The sequence below is a fragment of the Carcharodon carcharias genome, chromosome 31 (assembly GCF_017639515.1).
Source record: "Carcharodon carcharias isolate sCarCar2 chromosome 31, sCarCar2.pri, whole genome shotgun sequence".
NCBI classification, from domain to species: Eukaryota; Metazoa; Chordata; class Chondrichthyes; order Lamniformes; family Lamnidae; genus Carcharodon; species Carcharodon carcharias.
Window position 1 is genome coordinate 24,401,968 of NC_054497.1, and position 19,059 is coordinate 24,421,026.

Below are 19,059 nucleotides of genomic sequence, written 5' to 3' on the forward strand. Positions count from 1 at the left end.
AGCTTATACTGGACATATGTGTTTCAAGTAAGTATCCCAAGCTGTACAGATAGTTAGAGACTAGATTTGATCCTAGATGCATGCTGTTTTTTCATTTTTTCGTGGGATATGGGTGTTGTATTACCCACCCCTAATTGCCCTTGAACTGAGTGGCTTGCTAGGCCATTTCAGAGTCAACCACATTGCTGTGGGTCTGGAGTTACTTGTAGGCCAGACCAGGTAAGGATGGCAGATTTCCTACTGCTTAAGGACATTGATGAACCAGATGCATTTTTTTGGACAATCAAAGATGGATATCATTAACGATTCTTACTTTCAACTCCAGATTTTTATTAATTTGCCATGGTAGGATTTGAACCCACATCCCCTAGATGACTAGTCCAGTGATATTACCACTACACCATTGTTGTTAGGGTAGCTGTAAAGGGCTGTTGTAGCCCTGGGCTGGAAGGTTGTGAGAAACTAAATTCAGTCAGGAATCCACATTTCTTACAGTGAACCCTAAAAAGTTTGGATTGTGAACACAGAGTGAGGATTGGATTTTCCTGTGATATTTGTCACAATTGAATAACCTACCAATATCCACGGTCTAGGCTGACACAGGATGAATGGCAATTTGGGTGAAGGGTGCTGAGAGGACATGGAACCATACCCCCGCAGCAGTTAGAGTCACTTACAGCACAAAAAGAGATCATTAGACCCATTTTCTTTAAGTGCCATTCCAGTCTCATTTTGATATCATTAATTGTCTCTGCTTTTACCACCCATTGTAGGACGTGAGTTCCACATCATTCCCTGCAGAAAAAAGGTTCTTCCTCACAGCCCCCCTGCATCTCTAGTCAAAACTTAAATGTGTCCCGTAGTCAATGTACCATCAACTAATGGGAAAAGTTTTTCCTTATTTACCTTATCCAAACCTAACAGAATCTTGCACACCTCTATCAAATCTGCCCCCAATCTCCTTTGCTTCAAGGAGCTTCTCCAACCCCAGGTTCTCCAACCTAATATTGTGGCTAATATACCTTATCCCTGGATCTCATCTGCAGCACCTCAAGGACCTTTACATCCTTACTAAAGTGTGCAGATCAGAAATGGACTCAATACTCAGGTTATGGCCGAAACAAAGCTTTATAAATGCTCAGCATAACTTTTCCCGCTTTTGTATTCAATACCTCTATTAATGGAGCCTAAGATCCCATATGCTTCTCTAACCACACTTTCAAAATGTCCTATCACATTCAAAGATCTATGTATATACGTCCCCAGCTCCCTCTGTTCCTGCACGCACAGAACCATGCCTGAATTTTCATCCTCGAGGTAGGTAGTGAGAGTCAGAAAAATTCCCAGCCCTGCCCACCCACTTTGGGAGAAAGTGCCCACAAAGGAGGGATTTTCACTGCTAGCAGAGTGGGTGTGGGCTGGAGTTTGGCCAGGCAAGCTGGGAAAAAGTTTGGAGCCAGCTGCAGCGGCTGCCGGGTGCCAAGATGGGCTTTTTAAAAGGCCCACTGATGCAGTGGGACTTCGTCTCAGTTAAAATAAAAGCTCAAAGGCCCTCCAGCCCTTACCCCTCTCACCCCTCACCATCCAAACACTTCCCATACCCCATCCATGGTGCCTTAGCCAAGCATACATAATGAGGCTTGTTCTGAGAGCCAGGCATTCATTTGGCTTGTTGAAACACCTGCACCCCAGGTAAAACATTGCTTGATTAACAGCTCAGGCTCTCTGATCTCTGCTGTCAATTTCACAATATTTAGTTGCACAAAATTAAGTCATTTCAAGGAATTAGTGGTTTCTGTCATTGATACTTTAAAGGATGAGGATGATTGACAATTTTATTGCCTTCTAAGTGATAAGACTTTTTTTAAGATAGCTGAAAGCTTTCAATGAATTGCTTTCTTTCCAAGCATTTTTTAACAAATGCTGTCACTAAAGGGTTCATTGGTTCTATACAGTGTATAGTGGGCCAGTGGTCATGGAAGTGCCATAGGTTGGCATTGGGGGTATGAGGGGAATGAATGGTTGGGGGCAGAACTTGTCATTGGGGACATGAGGAGGACCTTTTGAATTTACCTTTAAAAAGTCCCCTCTTGCAGATTAGGGTTCAGGACTCCACTAAGGGGCCATGAGCTACGATTCTTTAAAAACATGGCCCGACTCTATGAAAATTGCAGCAGAATAGGACGGGCCTGTTTCCGTAATGGAGCCTGCCAGGTCGGGAGTGCCGGGTGCGGGCTTTTGACAGGAACCAGCTCGCCCCCCCTTAAAAGACACTCCCGAAAATCAGACAGCCTGAGAATGGAATGGAGAACCCCGGAATCAATGCTTGCCCACCATTTTTAAAGGGCTCCTAAGTCATCCCAACTCAGCAAAAATCCAAGCTATATTGACTCTCCCTATCCCTTCTGCCAAAATGCATCACTTCACTCTTCTCTGTATTAAATTCCATTTGCCACTTATATGCCTGCCCATTATGCAAGCTGATCTATGTCTAATTGCAGTCAATTTGTATCATTCTCACTGTTTGCCACTCCTCCAAGTTTGATATCATTGGCAAATTTTGAAATTTGACTCTGTACTCCAATGTCCGAGTCATTTATATGTATCAAAAAAGCAGTGGCCCAAGAACTGAGCCTAGGGGAGCACCACAGTCTACTATCCTCCAGTCTGAAAAATAACCACTTACCATGACTTGCTGTTTTCTATCCTTAAGTCACTGAAGTTCAAGGAATAATGTGTGTGATGCAAAACATCTACACTGTTCTATCTGGCTAGTATTTATCCTTCAATCAACTCCACCAAGAACAGATGGACTGAACATTAATTTTATTTGTCGTTTATGGGACCTTGTGGTGAGGAAATTGGTTAAAAGATAAAAATAAATGTTTTACGTTTATGTAAGACCATTCATAATCTCAGTATGTTCCAAAGTGCTTTGCAACTAACTGAGGTAATCACTGGCGTAATGATGGGAAAAACATCAACCAATTTGAGCACAGCAAGATCCCACACACCACAACAAGATAAATGACCAGATTATCTGTCGTAGGTGTTGAGACTGAGGATTTTTTTTTTTTGGAAAAATATACTTTATTCATAAAACATCTGAAAGAACATTACAAAACATTTCTAAATGGCCATCACAAAAAATGCAATCAGATTCAATTTTTACACATGGATCACAAGGTGCTTCAATACAATCAATGAATATTACAGTCATTTCAATATAGTCATTACAGACAGTCAGACAATGAGATTGGAGTTATCAACATACATCATTTTGCACTCTGCGGCACTTCATTACAATTATGATACATTTAGTATTCACTACATACATACATACATGAGTCGTACAGCCTGAGGGGTCTACACAATTCCCAGCCCCTCAGTGCACGATGGCAGAAAGGTCTTAGACAGCCACCTTTTTCCATTTCGTCTTTGCAGCGGCTGCCCCAAGTTTTATTGCGTCCCTCAGCACGTAGTCCTGGACCTTGGAATGTGCCAGTCTGTAACACTCGGTCAGGGACAACTCTTTGCACTGGAAGACCAACAAATTTCTGGCAGACAAAAGAGCATCTTTCACCAAGTTGATGATCCTCCAGCTGCAGTTGATGTTTGTCTTGGTGTGTGTCCCTGGGAACAGCCCATAGAGCACAGAGTCCTGTGTCACAGAACTGCTCTGGATGAACCTCAACAAAAACCACTGCATCTCTCTCCAGACCTCCTTTGCAAAGGCACAATCCACAAGGAGGTGAACAACGGTCTCTTCCCCACCACAGCCACCTTGAGGGCAGCATGCGGAGGGGGTGAGACTCCTGGTGTGTTGGAAGGATCTAATGGGGAGGGCCTTTCTCACCACCAGCCAAGCTACATCTTGGTGCTTGTTGCAAAGTCCTGGCGATGAGGCATTCTGCCAAATGACTTTGACAGCCTGCTCGGGGAACCATCCCACAGGATCCACCATCTCCTTTTCTCGCAGGACCTCCAGGATGTTTATCTGCATAAATCTTTCCACCAGGGACAGGTGGTACGGGACGGTCCAACTACTTGGAGCGTTCCTTGGCAGCGTGAGCAGACCCATCCTTCACAACACCGGGGACAGGTAGAACCTCAGCACATAGTGACACTTGGTGTTTGCGTACCGAGGCACAGCTTGATGCAGCCACACACAAAGGTGGCCATCAGGATGAGGGCGATGTTGGGCATGTTTTTTCCCCTTTTATCTAGAGGCTTGTACATCACGTCCCTGCAGACACGATCCATTTTCGACCTCTAGATAAAGCGAAAGATGGTTCGGGTGATCGCCACTGCGCAGGAGTGTGGAATGGGCCAGACCTGCGCCACGTACAGCAACAGCGAGAGTGCCTCACACCTGATGACCAGGTTCTTACCCGCAATGGAGAGGGAGTGTCCTTTCCACCATAGACACTCGCTCCTTCCAGTTTCTAACGCATGCCCCGGTCCCTCTGAACCATATCTCCAGCACCTTCAGGCCGTCCGACCTGACGGTGAAGGGGACAAAAGATCAGTCAGCCCAGTTCCCAAAGAACATGGCCTTGCTCTTGCCACGATTTACCTTGGCTCCCGAAGCCAGTTCGAGCTGGTCGCAGATGTGGATCAGTCTGCACACCGACAGCGGATTCAAGCAGAAGACGGTGACGTTGTCCATGTACAGGAAGGCTTTGACCTGAGTGCCTCCACTGCCTGGGATCATCACTCCTCATGTCCGGATCCTTCCTGATGGACTCAGCAAAGGGTTCTATGCAACACACAAACAGGACAGGGGAGAGAGGGCAGCCCTGCCTGACTCCAGATTTAATAGGAAAGCTATCTGATTCCCACCCATTGATTGAGACTGCGCTACTGATGTTTGTGTAGAGCAGTTGGATCCAGTTGCGGATTCCCTCCCCAAGCCCCATTTTGGAGAGCACATCCACCATGTAGGTGTGCGATATTCTGTCAAAGGCCTTCTCCTGATCCTGGCTGATGAGGCAGTGTCCACACCCCTGTCCTGCACATAGGCAATCGTATCCCTGAGCAGTGCGAGGCTGTCAGAGATCTTCCTGCCCGGCACAGTGCAGGTCTGGTCAGGGTGGATCACCAATTCCAGAGCAGACTTGACCCGATTGGCAGTAACTTTGGACAGAATCTTATAGTCCACATTCAACAGTGAAATGAGGGACAAATATTGGTCAAGACAATGGTAATGTCTCCCCTTTTCTTCTTTGAATAGTGCTGTAGGATCTTTTACTTCCACCTGAGAGGGCCTTGCTTTAAAGTCATCCTTGAAAGATGGCACCTCCAGGAATGCAGCACATCTTCAGTATTGCATGGGAGTATCAGCTTGGATTGTGGGCTCAAGTTTCCTGACTTGAACCCACAACCTTTAAACCAGGAGGCAAAAGTGCTACCCCACTGAGCCATGGCTGACCCTTGGTTGCTTTGTTTAAAAGTACATAATAGGTTCTGAAGCACTTGGGACTTCCTGAGGATAAATGCTATATAAATCCAAATGTATTCCTTATTGCTTGTGCTTGTTTTGCTCTGTCCTGTAGATTCCTCCCCTCCCAGGCCATGAGAAGGGATTTGATAAAGAAAAACTGTTTGCACTGACAGGCCAGTTTGTAACCAAAGGACTCTGATTTAGGATATTTGGCAAAAGAAATGAAGGGACGATGAGAAATCTTTTTTATGCAGCAAATTGGTATATATGGAATGAACTATCTGAAGCAGATTTAATAGTAACTTTCAAAAGGGAATTGGATAGATACTTGAAGGGAAAAAATTGCAGGACAATGGCAAAAGAGAAGGCGTGTGAGACTAATTTGATAGGTCTTTCAAAGAGGCGACATAAGCACAATGAGCTGAATGTCCACCTTTTGGTTTGTATGATTCTATGGGTCTTTTAAGGAGGGATTGTCCTCTGTCTGCACCCCAGTATGTGCTAGTAGCAGTTTGAAACACCAGGAAAAAATTATATTGTGCATTTGCAATCTTTCCTCCTCCTGAACTTGTGATAAAAGGTAAAAGTGAGCTCCATTTTCTCAGTGATAACTGGATGCTTTGGAAGTGCCTCAACATTTGCCCATCAGGGAATGATACCAATTGGTGGCAAATTAAAAAGATGCAAGCTCCCTCCAAAGTACCTGTGACTAATCCACATTGTCTTGTATTTCAAGATTGAAGAGGACAAGAAAAAAGAAAGCCTTGTGCCTTTATGGAGAGCAAAATATGACAAAAAGGTATTGTGACTTGATTTTAAAATTCTCATCCTTGTTTTCAAATCCAAGGCCTTGCCTCTCTTAAGACTGCAGCCTCCTCCAGCACTACAATCGTCCAAGATTTTCTCCGATTTCAATCACTCCACCATTGCCGGCTGTGTCTTCGGCTGCCAAAGACTGAAGTGCTGGAATTCCCTCCCTAAATCCCTCTGCCTTTTTTATGTGCCTCTCCTCCTTTAAAATGCTCCTTAAAATCTACCCCTGACCAAGCTTTTGGATGCTGTCCCAGTCTCTCCTTATGTGGCTGAATGTCAAATTCTGTTTGATAATGCTCCTTGGGAAATGTTATTCCATTAAAGGCGGTATATCAATGCAAATTGTTGTTGTTACCCCAATCCAAAAATAGACTGCACAGTATGAATGTGGTCAATATCATTCCCCTCTGCCCAACACCCAAGTAATTTACCTACTGCCACCTGGGATAGCACATGCCAGGTTGCTTCCTCAGCGTAGGCATAGAACATTCCTCCCAAGAATATCTGGCTTGTAAAACCTAATATCCATGCTGATGAAGGATCTGGAGTGAAACATTATTTCCTTTTCTCCCCCATTCAGGTTGTTGTCTTGAAGGAGCTGAAACACCAGGATGGCAACTTCACTGTGATGCAAAAGATCGAACTCAACAAGGTAAATCCACTCATCATTCGCCCCAGTTCTAAGCGCACTGGGTAACATTTGTAACAAACATATGGAAAGAAAGAAAGAAAGATTTGTATTTCTAGAGCACCTTTCACAATGTTTCAAGGAGTTTTATAGCCAATGCAGTACCTTTCAAATGTAAGCATTCTTATAATGATAGAAATGCAGCAGTCAATTTGTACACAGCAAGCTCCCACAAACAGCAATGAGCTAATGACCATCTGTTTCGGTGAGGCTGATACATAGAATCGAATGATTTCATCAGAGAAGGAGGCAATTCGGCCCATCATACTTGTGTTGGTCCTCTGAAGGAATAATTCAAGTGCCACTCCCTGCCTTTTCCCTGTAACCCTGAAAATTCTCGCTTTTCAGATAGTGATCCAATTCCCTTTTGAAAACCCCAATTGATCCTGCCTCCACTGCACTCTTAGGCAGTGGATTCCTGGCCCTAACCACTCGCTGTGTGAAAAGTTTTTTCCACATGTCTGCATTGCTTCTTTTGCTAATTACCTTAAATCTGTGCCCTCTGGATCTCAATCCTTCCACCAATGGGAACAATTTCTCCCTATCTACTCTGTTCAGACCTCATGATTTTGAATGCCTCTACCACACCTCCTCTCAACCTTCCCATCTCCAAGGAGAACAGTCCTAACTTATCCTATATTTCTATGTAACTGAAGTTCCTCATCCCTGGAACCATTCTCATTCTCTTTTCTGCACCCTCTCTAATGCCTTCAAATCCTTCCTAAAGTGTGGTGCCCAGAACTGGGTGCAGTACTCCATTTGAGGCCAAAACAGTGTTTTATACAGGTTTAACATAATTTCCTTGATTTTGCACTCTATGTCCCTATTGATAAAACCCAGGATGCTATATGCTTTATTAACCGTGCTCTCAACCTGTCCTGTCACCTTCAATGAGTTATGCACATATACACCCAGGTCCCTCTGCTCCTGCACCCCTCTAGAATTGTACCTTTTATTTTATATTGGCTCTCTGCATTCTTCCTACCAAAATGAATCAATTTACACTTCTCTGCATTAAATTTCATCTGCCACTTCTCTGCCCATATTATCAACCTGTATATGTCCTTTTGAAGTTCTACACTATCCTCCTCATGGTTCACAATACTTCCAAGTTTCATATGAACCACAAATTGAAATTGTGCCCTGTACACCAAGGTCTAGGTCATTAATATATATCAGGAAGAGCAGGGGTCCTAATACTGATCCCTGAGGAACTGCACTGTAGATCTTCCTCCAATCTGAAAAACAACCATTCACCACTACTCTGTTTCCTGTTACTCAGCCAATTTTGTATCCATGTTGCTCCTGTCCCTTTTATTCCATAAGCTCTAACTTTGCTCACAAATCTGTTGAGGGATAAATGTTGACCAGGACACCAGAGAAAACTCAGAACACACCTGCTTTTTGTCAAATAGTGCCATGGGATCATTTACATTCAACTGAGAGAGCAGATAGGGTCTTGGTTTAGTGTCTAATTCCAAAAGATGACACATCTCTCAGTGCAGCACCCCCTCAGCACTGGACTGGAGTGTCAGTCGTGATGTCTCTAAAATAGGACTTGAAACCACAACCTTCCAACTCAAAATTGAGACAGTGAACCACAGAATACTGTAGAATGGTCTACACCCACTGACACTGTCCACCGCAAGTATGGACAGCCACCTATATCAGGTAAACGGTGCTAGCCATTAACCATCACCACAGATATCTATTGTAAAGATAGTGCTTAAAATTTATTAAAAGCAGGCCTACTATTTTGTGCAGTTCATTACCAATTTAAAAAACTTCACCAAATTTCAGAGAAAGCCAGGTCTACAGGCAGCTCCACCAGCTGTTCACACTATTAACAACTATGTGAGTTGTGTTATTGCTAAGACCTTTTATGGTGTTAACAGGTAGTGGAAAAATCACATTGGCACGGATGTGCCTGCTATATCCGATGAGAACTGAATATAATAGTAGGTGCTGCATGGTATAATATCTTCCCTAACATGCACCAGGAACACCTAACCTGGAACTGCTTGATGCTCAAACTGGTGTGCGAATTTGGAATGGTTCCCATTTCCCAGCATTAATCCCCCATCAACTGGCTAAAATGTGGAATGCATGACAGCAAGGAGTAGTTGAGGTGAATAAAATAGATGCACTTAAGCTTGATAAGTAAATGAGGGAGAAAGGAATAGAGAGAGATATACTAAATAGGGTGAGATGAAGAGTGGTGGGAGGAAGCTTGTGTGAAGCATAAATCTGACATTGACCAGTTGGACCCAATGGCCTGTTTTTGCATTGTACCTTCTATATAATAAGTAGAAATTTCACAACAAAGGTGTTAAATTTCTAATAGACATTTGGTTAAAGAGGAGACCAGAAGTCAATCTTCATTCAGTTTAGGTTTATTCACAAAGTGAAACATTACAATTGTATAGCTCCTCACCCTACTCACCACTCTAGTGTCAATAAGTCTCTCTTTATATGTGCCCAAATAACAAATGCTCTCCACCTGTTTATTCTTGCCCTTAATTTATACAATTAACAGAAGGTTCAAGTGTAAGAGAGCAGATGGTGATGGTGTGTGTTATAGATCAATCAGAGTCCCAAGTCACTGTGGAAATATGCACTTTTATGTACATGTTATGGTCTGGAGCTATAGATAATGATGGTAGAGGCTCCAACTTTCCTTCCATCACATGGCTGACCAGGAATCTCTCCCATTCTTACCAACTGTCATTGGCGTGTGTTGGAAAGATTTGCAGGTTGACACCTGTTTGACCATGTTATGAACACACCTTTGTTGGACTTCAAGTGCTGGGGCGGGACTCAAACCCAGAGCTTTTGATTCAAGCAGGGAAGCTACCCCTTACGCCATAAGACTTCCTTTAAGAGCAAGTAGGAAGTCCTAATTTAATCAAGAGTAAAGAAAATTGAACTCAAAACCCAAATGGACTATAAATAGAATATTGTATAACTGAAGAAAATGGACACTTAATTACCCAGATTAACTCTCAATACCCCCTTCACAAAATCATCTGTGAAGTGCCTTGGGACATTTTACTACATTAAAGGTGCTATATAAATGCATGTTGTTGTTGGATGGTCTGAGTGCAACAAATATTCTTTGAAAGATGGCTGGACAAGTCAATAAAAGCTACAGGATCCTGGCCCTTTGATTTCTCAAGGCATATAGGGTCACAATTTTTTTTAACACAGTGAGCTGTTGTGATCTGCTTGAAAGAGTGGTGGAAGCAGATTCAGTAATCACTTTCTGAAGGGAATTGGATAAATACTTGAAGGGTAAAAATTTGCAGAGCTATGGGAAAATGGCAGGGAGAGCGGAACCAATCCGAAGAGCGGGCATGACAGGTAAAATGGCTTCCTGTATGTGCTGCTTCATTCTATGATTATTAAACAAAAGTATTTCTCTTTCAGCTTCTACAAATTGATTATTATAATTTAACCAAATTCTACGGCACAGTGAAGTTTGATTTTGAGATATACAAAGTGATTGAGTATTGCGAGCGAGGATCACTGAGGGTAAGTCAGCCTAGAGCCTCCTTCATTTTAATTAGTTTATGAATTTATAGGGGACACTTTGATGCTTTTCCTTGTTTGACAGCCGATAGATTTGCTACTTCTGGATGGGAGGAGTGCTGGTGTGAGGGAACTTAGAAAATTAGTCCTGGTTCTTTGTCATTATCCAATAAACTCTACTGGAAATCGCATACATTTAGGTGTTTGATTAGTACAAGATCAAACTTGTCTGATGCCTCCACAGTCAAAAACCCTGACAGCATTAGTTAACACATGAAGCATGCTCACTTGAGTGTGGCCTTGGTGAGTGGCCTACTTAGGGAACCCAGGAAAAGAGGTGAGTAAACTTAGGGGGTGGTTGGGATAGGAGGATACATATATTTACATTTATATTGCAACTTGCATGACCTCAGGAAGTGCCAATGTCTTTTATGGACAATGAGCTACTTTTTAAAGTGTAGCCACTGTTTAATGTAAGAAATGCAGAAGCCAATTTGAGTACAGCAAGATCCCACAAACAGCAATGTGATAATGACCAGATAGTCTATTTTAGTGATATTGATTGGGGGATAAATATTGGCCAGCACATTGAGGATAACTTCTCTATCCTGTTAAACTGCTTATTGCCAGTTGGTGAAGGAGGAGACCAGAAGTCAATCTTTACTCAGTTTTAGATTTATTCATAAAGTGAAACATCACAAATGTATAGCTCCTAACCCTACAACCCACCGCCAGTGTTTATAAGTGTCTCCTTATAAAGCACTCCTTTTTGTGAAACAATCAGGTAACTGATGATTTGCATCAACCCATTTGATCTTGGAGATTTCCTTTCCTTCTAAAATTTGTTTCCTGCTAGCAAGGTCAATCCTTAACCTTTTACACTTACACCTTTTGTTGAGTGAATGTTATCCCATGTCGAACAATTATCTATGTAACATTCATTTGCAAACAGTTTTTAGTACACCCCTACAATTTCCACTAAAATATTTGACAAATGGAATCCCATTCCCTCTGCTTTCACAAGAGCTAGTGTTTCTGCAGCTAAAGTACTTTTTAAAACATTTTTATTTTCTTAGCTTCCCAGGCTAAAGGACAACATTTCCTATTTTCCTTGATTTTAGGGTGCTTCATCCTGGTACTTAGTTCTAATACATCAAACCTAGCATCATTGTCTTGCCTGGATGCATAACTAATTCAATTGGCCAATCAAGCTTCACAACTGCTCTGTTTCTTCTCTAGATGTGACACCATCTTTCTGATCTAGCAGAATTAACTGGGATAGGAATAATACTCTCTAAATAAGATTGTTGATTCAAAGTTACTCCAGTCCTATTCTGCTTAATATCTAAACCAATATATTTAAAAGCCCTGAAGCCTGACTGCGAATCTTAAATTCTGCTTAAATGATACATTTCTCAAATTCCACAGTAATACCCCATAAGAAATTGTTATGAAGATACCTGAAAGCTTCCCTTTTTGATACCAATCAAACAAGGTGGGATCTACTTTTAGTTGGTCACAGGCTACTTCAGCAAAACAGATCTCACAAAAAATACCCTCAAGCCATTCTCTGAAACTAACTTAAACTTCTTATACCCACTTGGTAAAGGAGGAGACCAGAAATCAATCTTTACTCAGTTTTAGATTTATTCACAGAGTGAGACATTACAAACATGTAGCTCCTAACTCTTGCACCACCAGTATCAACATCCCATTTAAGATGGCGATGAGGACATTTTTTTCTCTGAGGATCATTAGTAAGTGGGATTCTCTTCCCAAGAGAGCAGCGGAGGCATTGAATATTTTTAGGGCTGAGTTAGATAGATTCTTGATTAGCAAGGGAGTCAAGTTTTATAGGGCGTAGACAGGACAGGAAAGTAGAGTTGAGGCCACAATCAGATCAGCCATTATCAAATGGGGCCAGAGGCTCGAGGGGCTGAATGGCCCCCTCCTGCTCCTAATTCCTTTGTACATATGTCTCTTTATTTGTACACAAGTCATATCCAATGAGTGCACCCACCTATAGACACTTAACCTTAATTTATACAATTAACATACCCTTTTTCAAAATAGTACTGTGGGATCTTAAAGGTTCACCCGGGAGGGCCGACAGGGCTTAAACCTAATGTCTCAGCTGAAAGACAACACCTCCGGCAGCACGACACTCCCTTGGTACAGCAATGGAGTGTCAGTCTAGAATTTGTGCATAAGTCTCTGGAGTGGGAGACTGAACCTATGACTGAACCTATCACTGAGCTATGGCTATGTGGATACTTAAGCAAGCAATGGAAAGTTATAAGGTTAATAGATGACCAAGTACTGTCTACAGTACATTAGTGACAATCCTGTGGGACTGAGGTATCATTTGTAGAACAAAAATGGCAGGAGTTCAGTCACATTATACTGATATCTCGGAGTTGAGCAGAAATTTCTTGAGTTTAGTTGCATCTCACGACAGACTGAGTAAACTGGAGAGGGTCTATGCCACTGCATATTGTACAGGAGTTCAACACTATTTCTTCTTTCTGTAGTTTTTTAAAAATTGAAATTATCAATTAAAATGGGCAGAGATTGGCATGACTCTCCACATGTTGGTGCCGAATGGCAATAAACCTAGCCCAGTAAAGTTGGCCTTCCAATTTGAAGTGAAAATATCCCATCTACTTTCCCCCCTCCACTAGGGTAACCATGTGAACGGTTTGCAAAGGGACAGCATTAATTGCCTCCAGCACCATCAAACTTCCATCTGCAGAACATTGGAGATGCAGGAAATCACCTTGAAAAGTGATAGGTTTGTTGGGGAGGGGTTGAAAACATGGTTTCAAATTCCCCTCTTTTGTAACAAATGTACAAGTGAGAAATGAATGCTTCTGTGGGTATTCTATTTGTTGGTGTAGTCAAATTGATTGTAAACAATGACAAATTCAGGCGCAGAATCAAGGTGAGTTTGAGCATTTCAGTAGAGGCTGGGCTTTGCTGAGATTGGTGCCCTAACTTTCTCTTTGGCAGTCCCACTAGTGAATGGGATTGGTTATAGACATAGTAAAAACAAATAATCCATAGGGCAAAGTTCTGGGATAAAGGGTTGAATTGTATAGGATGGATAGGGATTGTGGAATTATGCTAGGTTAATTCTGGGCTTTCAGGGTGAAGCTATTCAAAACTTTTCTCAGGAGATTAATTAGGTGAGTAGAGTCAATGATAGGGTAGAGTGTACGGGGAGTGTGGATGAAGATAAGTGGGTGGGATAGAGTCTATGATAAAGCAGGTAGCAAGTGGGCTGTGGAAGTAGCAAGTTTAATAGGACCTTTTCTAATTCCATGTTTTCTTTCATACATGAAGTCGATACTTGAATATGAACTATATTTCAAGGGTTCCACTGATCTACTGGAGACCATATGAACTTAGTCCAAATACAAGCAGAGTCTGTTCATCTGTTTCTGCTTTTATATAGAATTAGATAGAATCTACAGGTCAGGAATAGGCCATTCCACTCAACAGTTTTCCACCAAGTTTATGCCTGCACAATCCTCCTCCCACCCCTATCAAGATGACCTTCTATTTCTTTCCCCCTCATGTTTATTCAGCTTCCCCTTAAGTGCATCTATGCTATTCACCTCAACTAGTCCTTATGGTAGCGAGTTGCACATTCTGACCATTTTCTGAGTAAAAAGTTTCTCCTGAATTCCCTGTTGGGTTTATTAGAGACTATTTTCTATTTATGACTCCCAGTTTTGGTCTCCCCAAGTGGAAACATTTAATCTACATCTAACCTCTTAAACCCCTTCATAATCTTAAAAGAACCCAACAGAAAAAGTAAAAGAGAAAGAGCATAGTCATGTGATCTATGGCACCTGACCCTTGAGCAGCTGGTGATTTGCAGTATTGGCTGCATCTGAATTGCAACTGGTGCCAAGATTCAATGATCAAGATTGCCAAATTGGTCTCTGTGCTGACTGTTGACTCTTCCTGTTTGGTGTGGTGTTGACTCTATTGTTTCTCTCAGGATGTTTTGAATGACAAAGTGTCGTACCCCGATGGCACCTTCATGGACTTGGAGTTCAAGATATCGGTCATGTATGATATTGCAAAGGTAAGTATGAAGGCTGCAAATCCTCATGAAGAGCAGTTTTAGGCATCAACTTGATTGTTGAAAGATTGAAGATGGTTCAGTTGTCAACTTTTTTCTAATCTTTGCTGCAAAAGAAACAACCTCAACTGTTCCAAAAATAATTCCTATTTAAAATCTTGGTGAAGTGTGTGTCTGAGTGAGTGTGTGTGTTGGATGATGATGTGGTTACTTACAGCTGTAATACCCTTCCCATGACAAAATATCATGCCGGCACACTGTTTAGGCTCTCCATGGTGAGGCACCTTGAGGTTCCGATTCCCATGGATCCAAGCAAGAGCTCACTGCTTCAGTGACAAATAGGAAAAACAAGGAGTATTTGCTGTTGTTTCCATTTAGAAAAACAATCCACTACTAATCTAAAGCGATAAGTCATCAAGTGGAACAACAAAAAGCTAAGAAAAGAGAGACTGGGGTCCTGGAGTTTCTGGACCAGCTGCACCAGCATTGCACTGGCTGAGGTGTTCATTTTCTGCTCATCAAGATTAGCACCAGGGAAAGGGAAACTTTCCATTTTGGTTGCTCATTGTTAGCGTGACACTCCCAGGACAGGTACAATACAGGTTAGATACAGAGCTCATGGGCTACATTCTCCGGTCGGTGAGTGGGGGCTGTAAAATGACATGGGGTGACGTCAGGCGTGTGTCCCGAAGTTACCCCATAGAACCATAGAAAATTTACAGCACAGAAGGAGGCCATTCAGCCCATCTTGTCCATGCCAGCCCGAGGACACCCAGGTGCCCTTTCTAATCCCACCTTCCTGCACCCGCCCCATAGCCCTCAACTTATAGCACTTTAGGTGCAGATCCAGGTACTTTTTAAAAGAGTTTAAAGTTTCTGCCTCTACCACCAACTTGGGCAGCGAATTCCAGACACCCACTACCCTGTGCGTAACAAAGTTCTTCCTCATGTCCCCCCTACACCTTCTGCCACTTATCTTGAATCTATGTCTCCTGGTTCTAGAATTCTCCATCAAGGGAAACTATTTTATCCTGGCCACTCTATCTATTCCCCTCATAATTTTGTACACCCCAATCAAGTCACCTCTCAGCCTTCTTTGTTCTAAGGAATATAACCCCAATCTATCCAATCTCTCCTCATAGCTACACTATTTTAAACCTGGGAACGTTCTTGTAAACCTCCTCTGCCCTCTCTCCAGGGCTATTACATCCTTCCTGTAATGTGGTGACTAGAACTGCACACAATACTCCAGTTGTGGCCTCACCAGTGTTTTATACAATTCCAGCATTATAGCCTTACTTTTATATTCTATACCTCTGCCAATGAAGGAGAGCATTCCATATGCCTGCGTAATTCAGATTTTCAATTTGGTGGGCACGTAGCCGATTTGGCTGCACACGCGCTGAACTGTAAAAAAGGCCAGTTAAGGCCAGTTAACGAGCAATTAAAACAATCAACTGAGTTGCCCATCCAACCTTGGCGGGCAGGCGAAGAGCCCAGGTGATGGTCTGAAAAAACATGAAACCTCATCCACAGGCGGAATGAGGTTTCATGAGGTTTTCAGAATTTGTATAAAATGTTTAAATAAAAGAAATTGACATGTCCCAGCTCATGTGATAGTGTCTCATTTTGCCTCAGAGATCTGAGCAGTCTTTCACACGCATATGCGAAAGAACATACTTCCAGCTCAGGGAATCCCCCCGGCCTGCTCAGGGAGCGCACAGTGCTTCCGGGTGGACGTCACGCTCGGTGGGCCTTATTTGGCCCACCCATGTAAAATGGCGGCGTGCCCCCGACCAGAGGGTGGCAATCACGAACCTGTCCGCTCGCGTCCGCTCCAGCATAACCCCCCCTCCCCTCCCGGACAGGGAGAAGATCCTGCCCCATATGTTTCTGAAGCTTCCCATAAACTCATCAAACACTCCCAGGGCAGGTACAGCACGGGGTTAGATATAGAGCAAACCTCCCTCTACACTGTCCCCATCGAACATTCCCAGTGCAGATGCAGCACAGGGTTAGATACAGAGTAAAGCTTCCTGTACTCTGTCCCCATCAAACAGTCCCAGGGCAGGTACAGCACGGAGTTAGATACAGAGTAAAGTTCCCTCTACACTGTCCCCATCAAACACTCCCAGGACAGGTACAACACGTGAGTAGATACAGAGTAAATTTCTCTCTACACCTGTCCCAGCAAACATTTCCAAGACAGCTATAACACTGGGTTAGATACAGAGTAAAGCTTCCCATACACTATCCTATCAAACACTCCCAGGACAGGTACAGCATGTGGTTAGATAGAGAGTAAACCTTCTCTGAGCTGTCCATCAAACACTCCCAGGGCAGGTACAGCATGGGTTCTGAAGCAATCAATCAGTTAACTATGCAGTTGAACAATCAACTAATTCACCTATCAATTACATTTACCAGGTTCTGCTTAAATGATCTGTATTGTACTGCTTACCTCACTCGTGTTTAGAATGATTCTTGTTACCATCTCGTTCAGCTATTGACTGGTATATTGGCCTTTATTTTTAAGGGTATGTCATATCTACATTCAAGCAAAATAGAAGTGCACGGGAGCCTGAAATCCACAAATTGTGTTGTGGACAATCGGATGGTGGTGAAAATTACCGATTTTGGATTTAATACCATTGCCTTGCCACAGAAAGGTGAGCTTTATAAATGATGAGCTAAGAACAAAAAATGCTGTAACATTCCATTCATTAACCTTTTTCAAGTGACAAAATATCCCAAACTAATTTACAGGAAGAGAGATGGATAACAATAAGGAGTAGTGGGGAACCCAATTGCACACTTCTTGTGTCCAGGATAACCACTCGTGCAGGAAGTGTCGCCAACTGCAGCTGCTTGGTCCTTGGGTTTCAGAGCTTCAGCAGCAGCTGGCATTGCTGCAGTGCATTCACAAGAGTGGGAGTTTCGTGGGTGGCACATTTATAGATGTGGTCACCCTGCAGCGTATGGGCATTCAGGCAGAAAGGGATTTGGTGACCACCAGGCAGTCAAGAAGGAGCAGACAGGTAGTGCTGGAGTCCTCTGAGTGCATCCCACCCTCTAACCAGCGGTGATGGCTGCTCTGGAGAGTGTAACCTAAAGCTTAGTCCAAGGTGCCATGCCTGGCTACACAGGGGGCAGGAGGTAAATTAGAAAAGCAATAGTGATAGGGGAGTCGATAGATAGGGCATTCTGCAGCTAAAGATATGAATCCAGGAGGTTTGTTGCCTCCCTGGTGCCAGGATCAAGGCTATCACTGAGCCACTGCAGAGAGAGGAGGATGAACTGCCAGCAGTCATGGACCATGTTGGTACCAATGACATAGATAGAAAGAGGGATAAGATCCTGCAGGTAGATTTTAGCTAGCAGAGAAACTAGCAAGCAGGATCTCAAAGCTAGTAATCTCCGATTTACTCCCAGTACCATGTACAAGTGAATTTAGAAATAGGAGGATAGAGCAGATGAATGCATTGGCTTGTGAGATGGTGCAGGAGAGAGCGCTATAGATTCCTAGGACATTAGCTCTTGGGGAGATGGGACCTGTACAGACTGACAGTATAACTTGTGGTTTGGGAATTGAAATTTTTAAATGTCGGACAAATGAAAACACCTGGTTTAAGAAGCTTGTAAGGTTGGATGGGCAATGAAAAGTTGCAGACATATGCACCGTTAATGGGCTTAATTGCCCTGTTAATTGTTAGTGAGCGTGCTTCCAACTTTTGCATGCACCCGCCAATCGAAATATCGTGTGAGCACGAGATGATATCGGGGCACTCACCTGATGTCATCTCGTGCAATTTCACGCCGGACCGGGTCAGTCGCGTGCTATTGGAAGACCTCAAAAAGTCTCATACCTTGGGGAATAGCGAGAACATTGAGGGGAATCAAAGTAAATTCCTAAAAGCTGTGGCACCCCTTTCTTTGGTCCCAAGAAAAGTGAAAAAAACCTTAAGTTTCGGTATAATATGGGGAACCTCTTGGGTGGAAATAAAGGTAGAGCAAGAAGTGTGCTGTTGAGATTTTCAGGTTTAAAGTATATGTGTTTATGAAAAATCGTGTTGTTAGTAGCACTGCTTTGTTTAACTCTTGTACAGGAGAAATTTTTGTTTAAAATGTGAAATCTTATGGCATAATTATTTCAGTTAATAACTGAGAGTTTGAATTTCTTTTTAAAAGTTACTGATCTCTACCAGGATTGTAACAAAGTAAGAATAATTAATTGGGGGATGGCCAACATCAATGTGTTGGGAATGGAACCAGTCCAGCTAAACTGTAATTGAATAGTGGGAGACAGAACTAGAACAGAACAATGAGCTGCGTTTAAAGGGGAGATGGTCTGGATATAGCCAAGGTACATTCCCATAATGGGGAAAGGTAGGGCAAACAAATCCAGAGCTCCTTGACTGACAAAAGAGACAGAGAGTAAGATGAAGCAGAAAAAAGGTGCATATGACAAATGTCAAGTGGATAATACAATTGAGAATC

The 19,059-nt window shown here is 42.8% G+C and overlaps 1 protein-coding gene across 1 annotated transcript in view; it reads left to right on the top strand.

Annotated features, from left to right (window-relative positions):
• LOC121271602 (heat-stable enterotoxin receptor-like) overlaps window positions 1-19,059 on the top strand; it is a 113,080-nt gene that overhangs the window by 55,656 nt on the left and 38,365 nt on the right. The window contains exons 13-17 of the mRNA XM_041177638.1: window positions 6,180-6,242; window positions 6,837-6,908; window positions 10,371-10,475; window positions 14,479-14,565; window positions 17,099-17,231. Of these exons, the coding sequence (XP_041033572.1) occupies window positions 6,180-6,242; window positions 6,837-6,908; window positions 10,371-10,475; window positions 14,479-14,565; window positions 17,099-17,231 (460 nt within the window). The remainder of the gene's footprint in view (window positions 1-6,179; window positions 6,243-6,836; window positions 6,909-10,370; window positions 10,476-14,478; window positions 14,566-17,098; window positions 17,232-19,059) is intronic.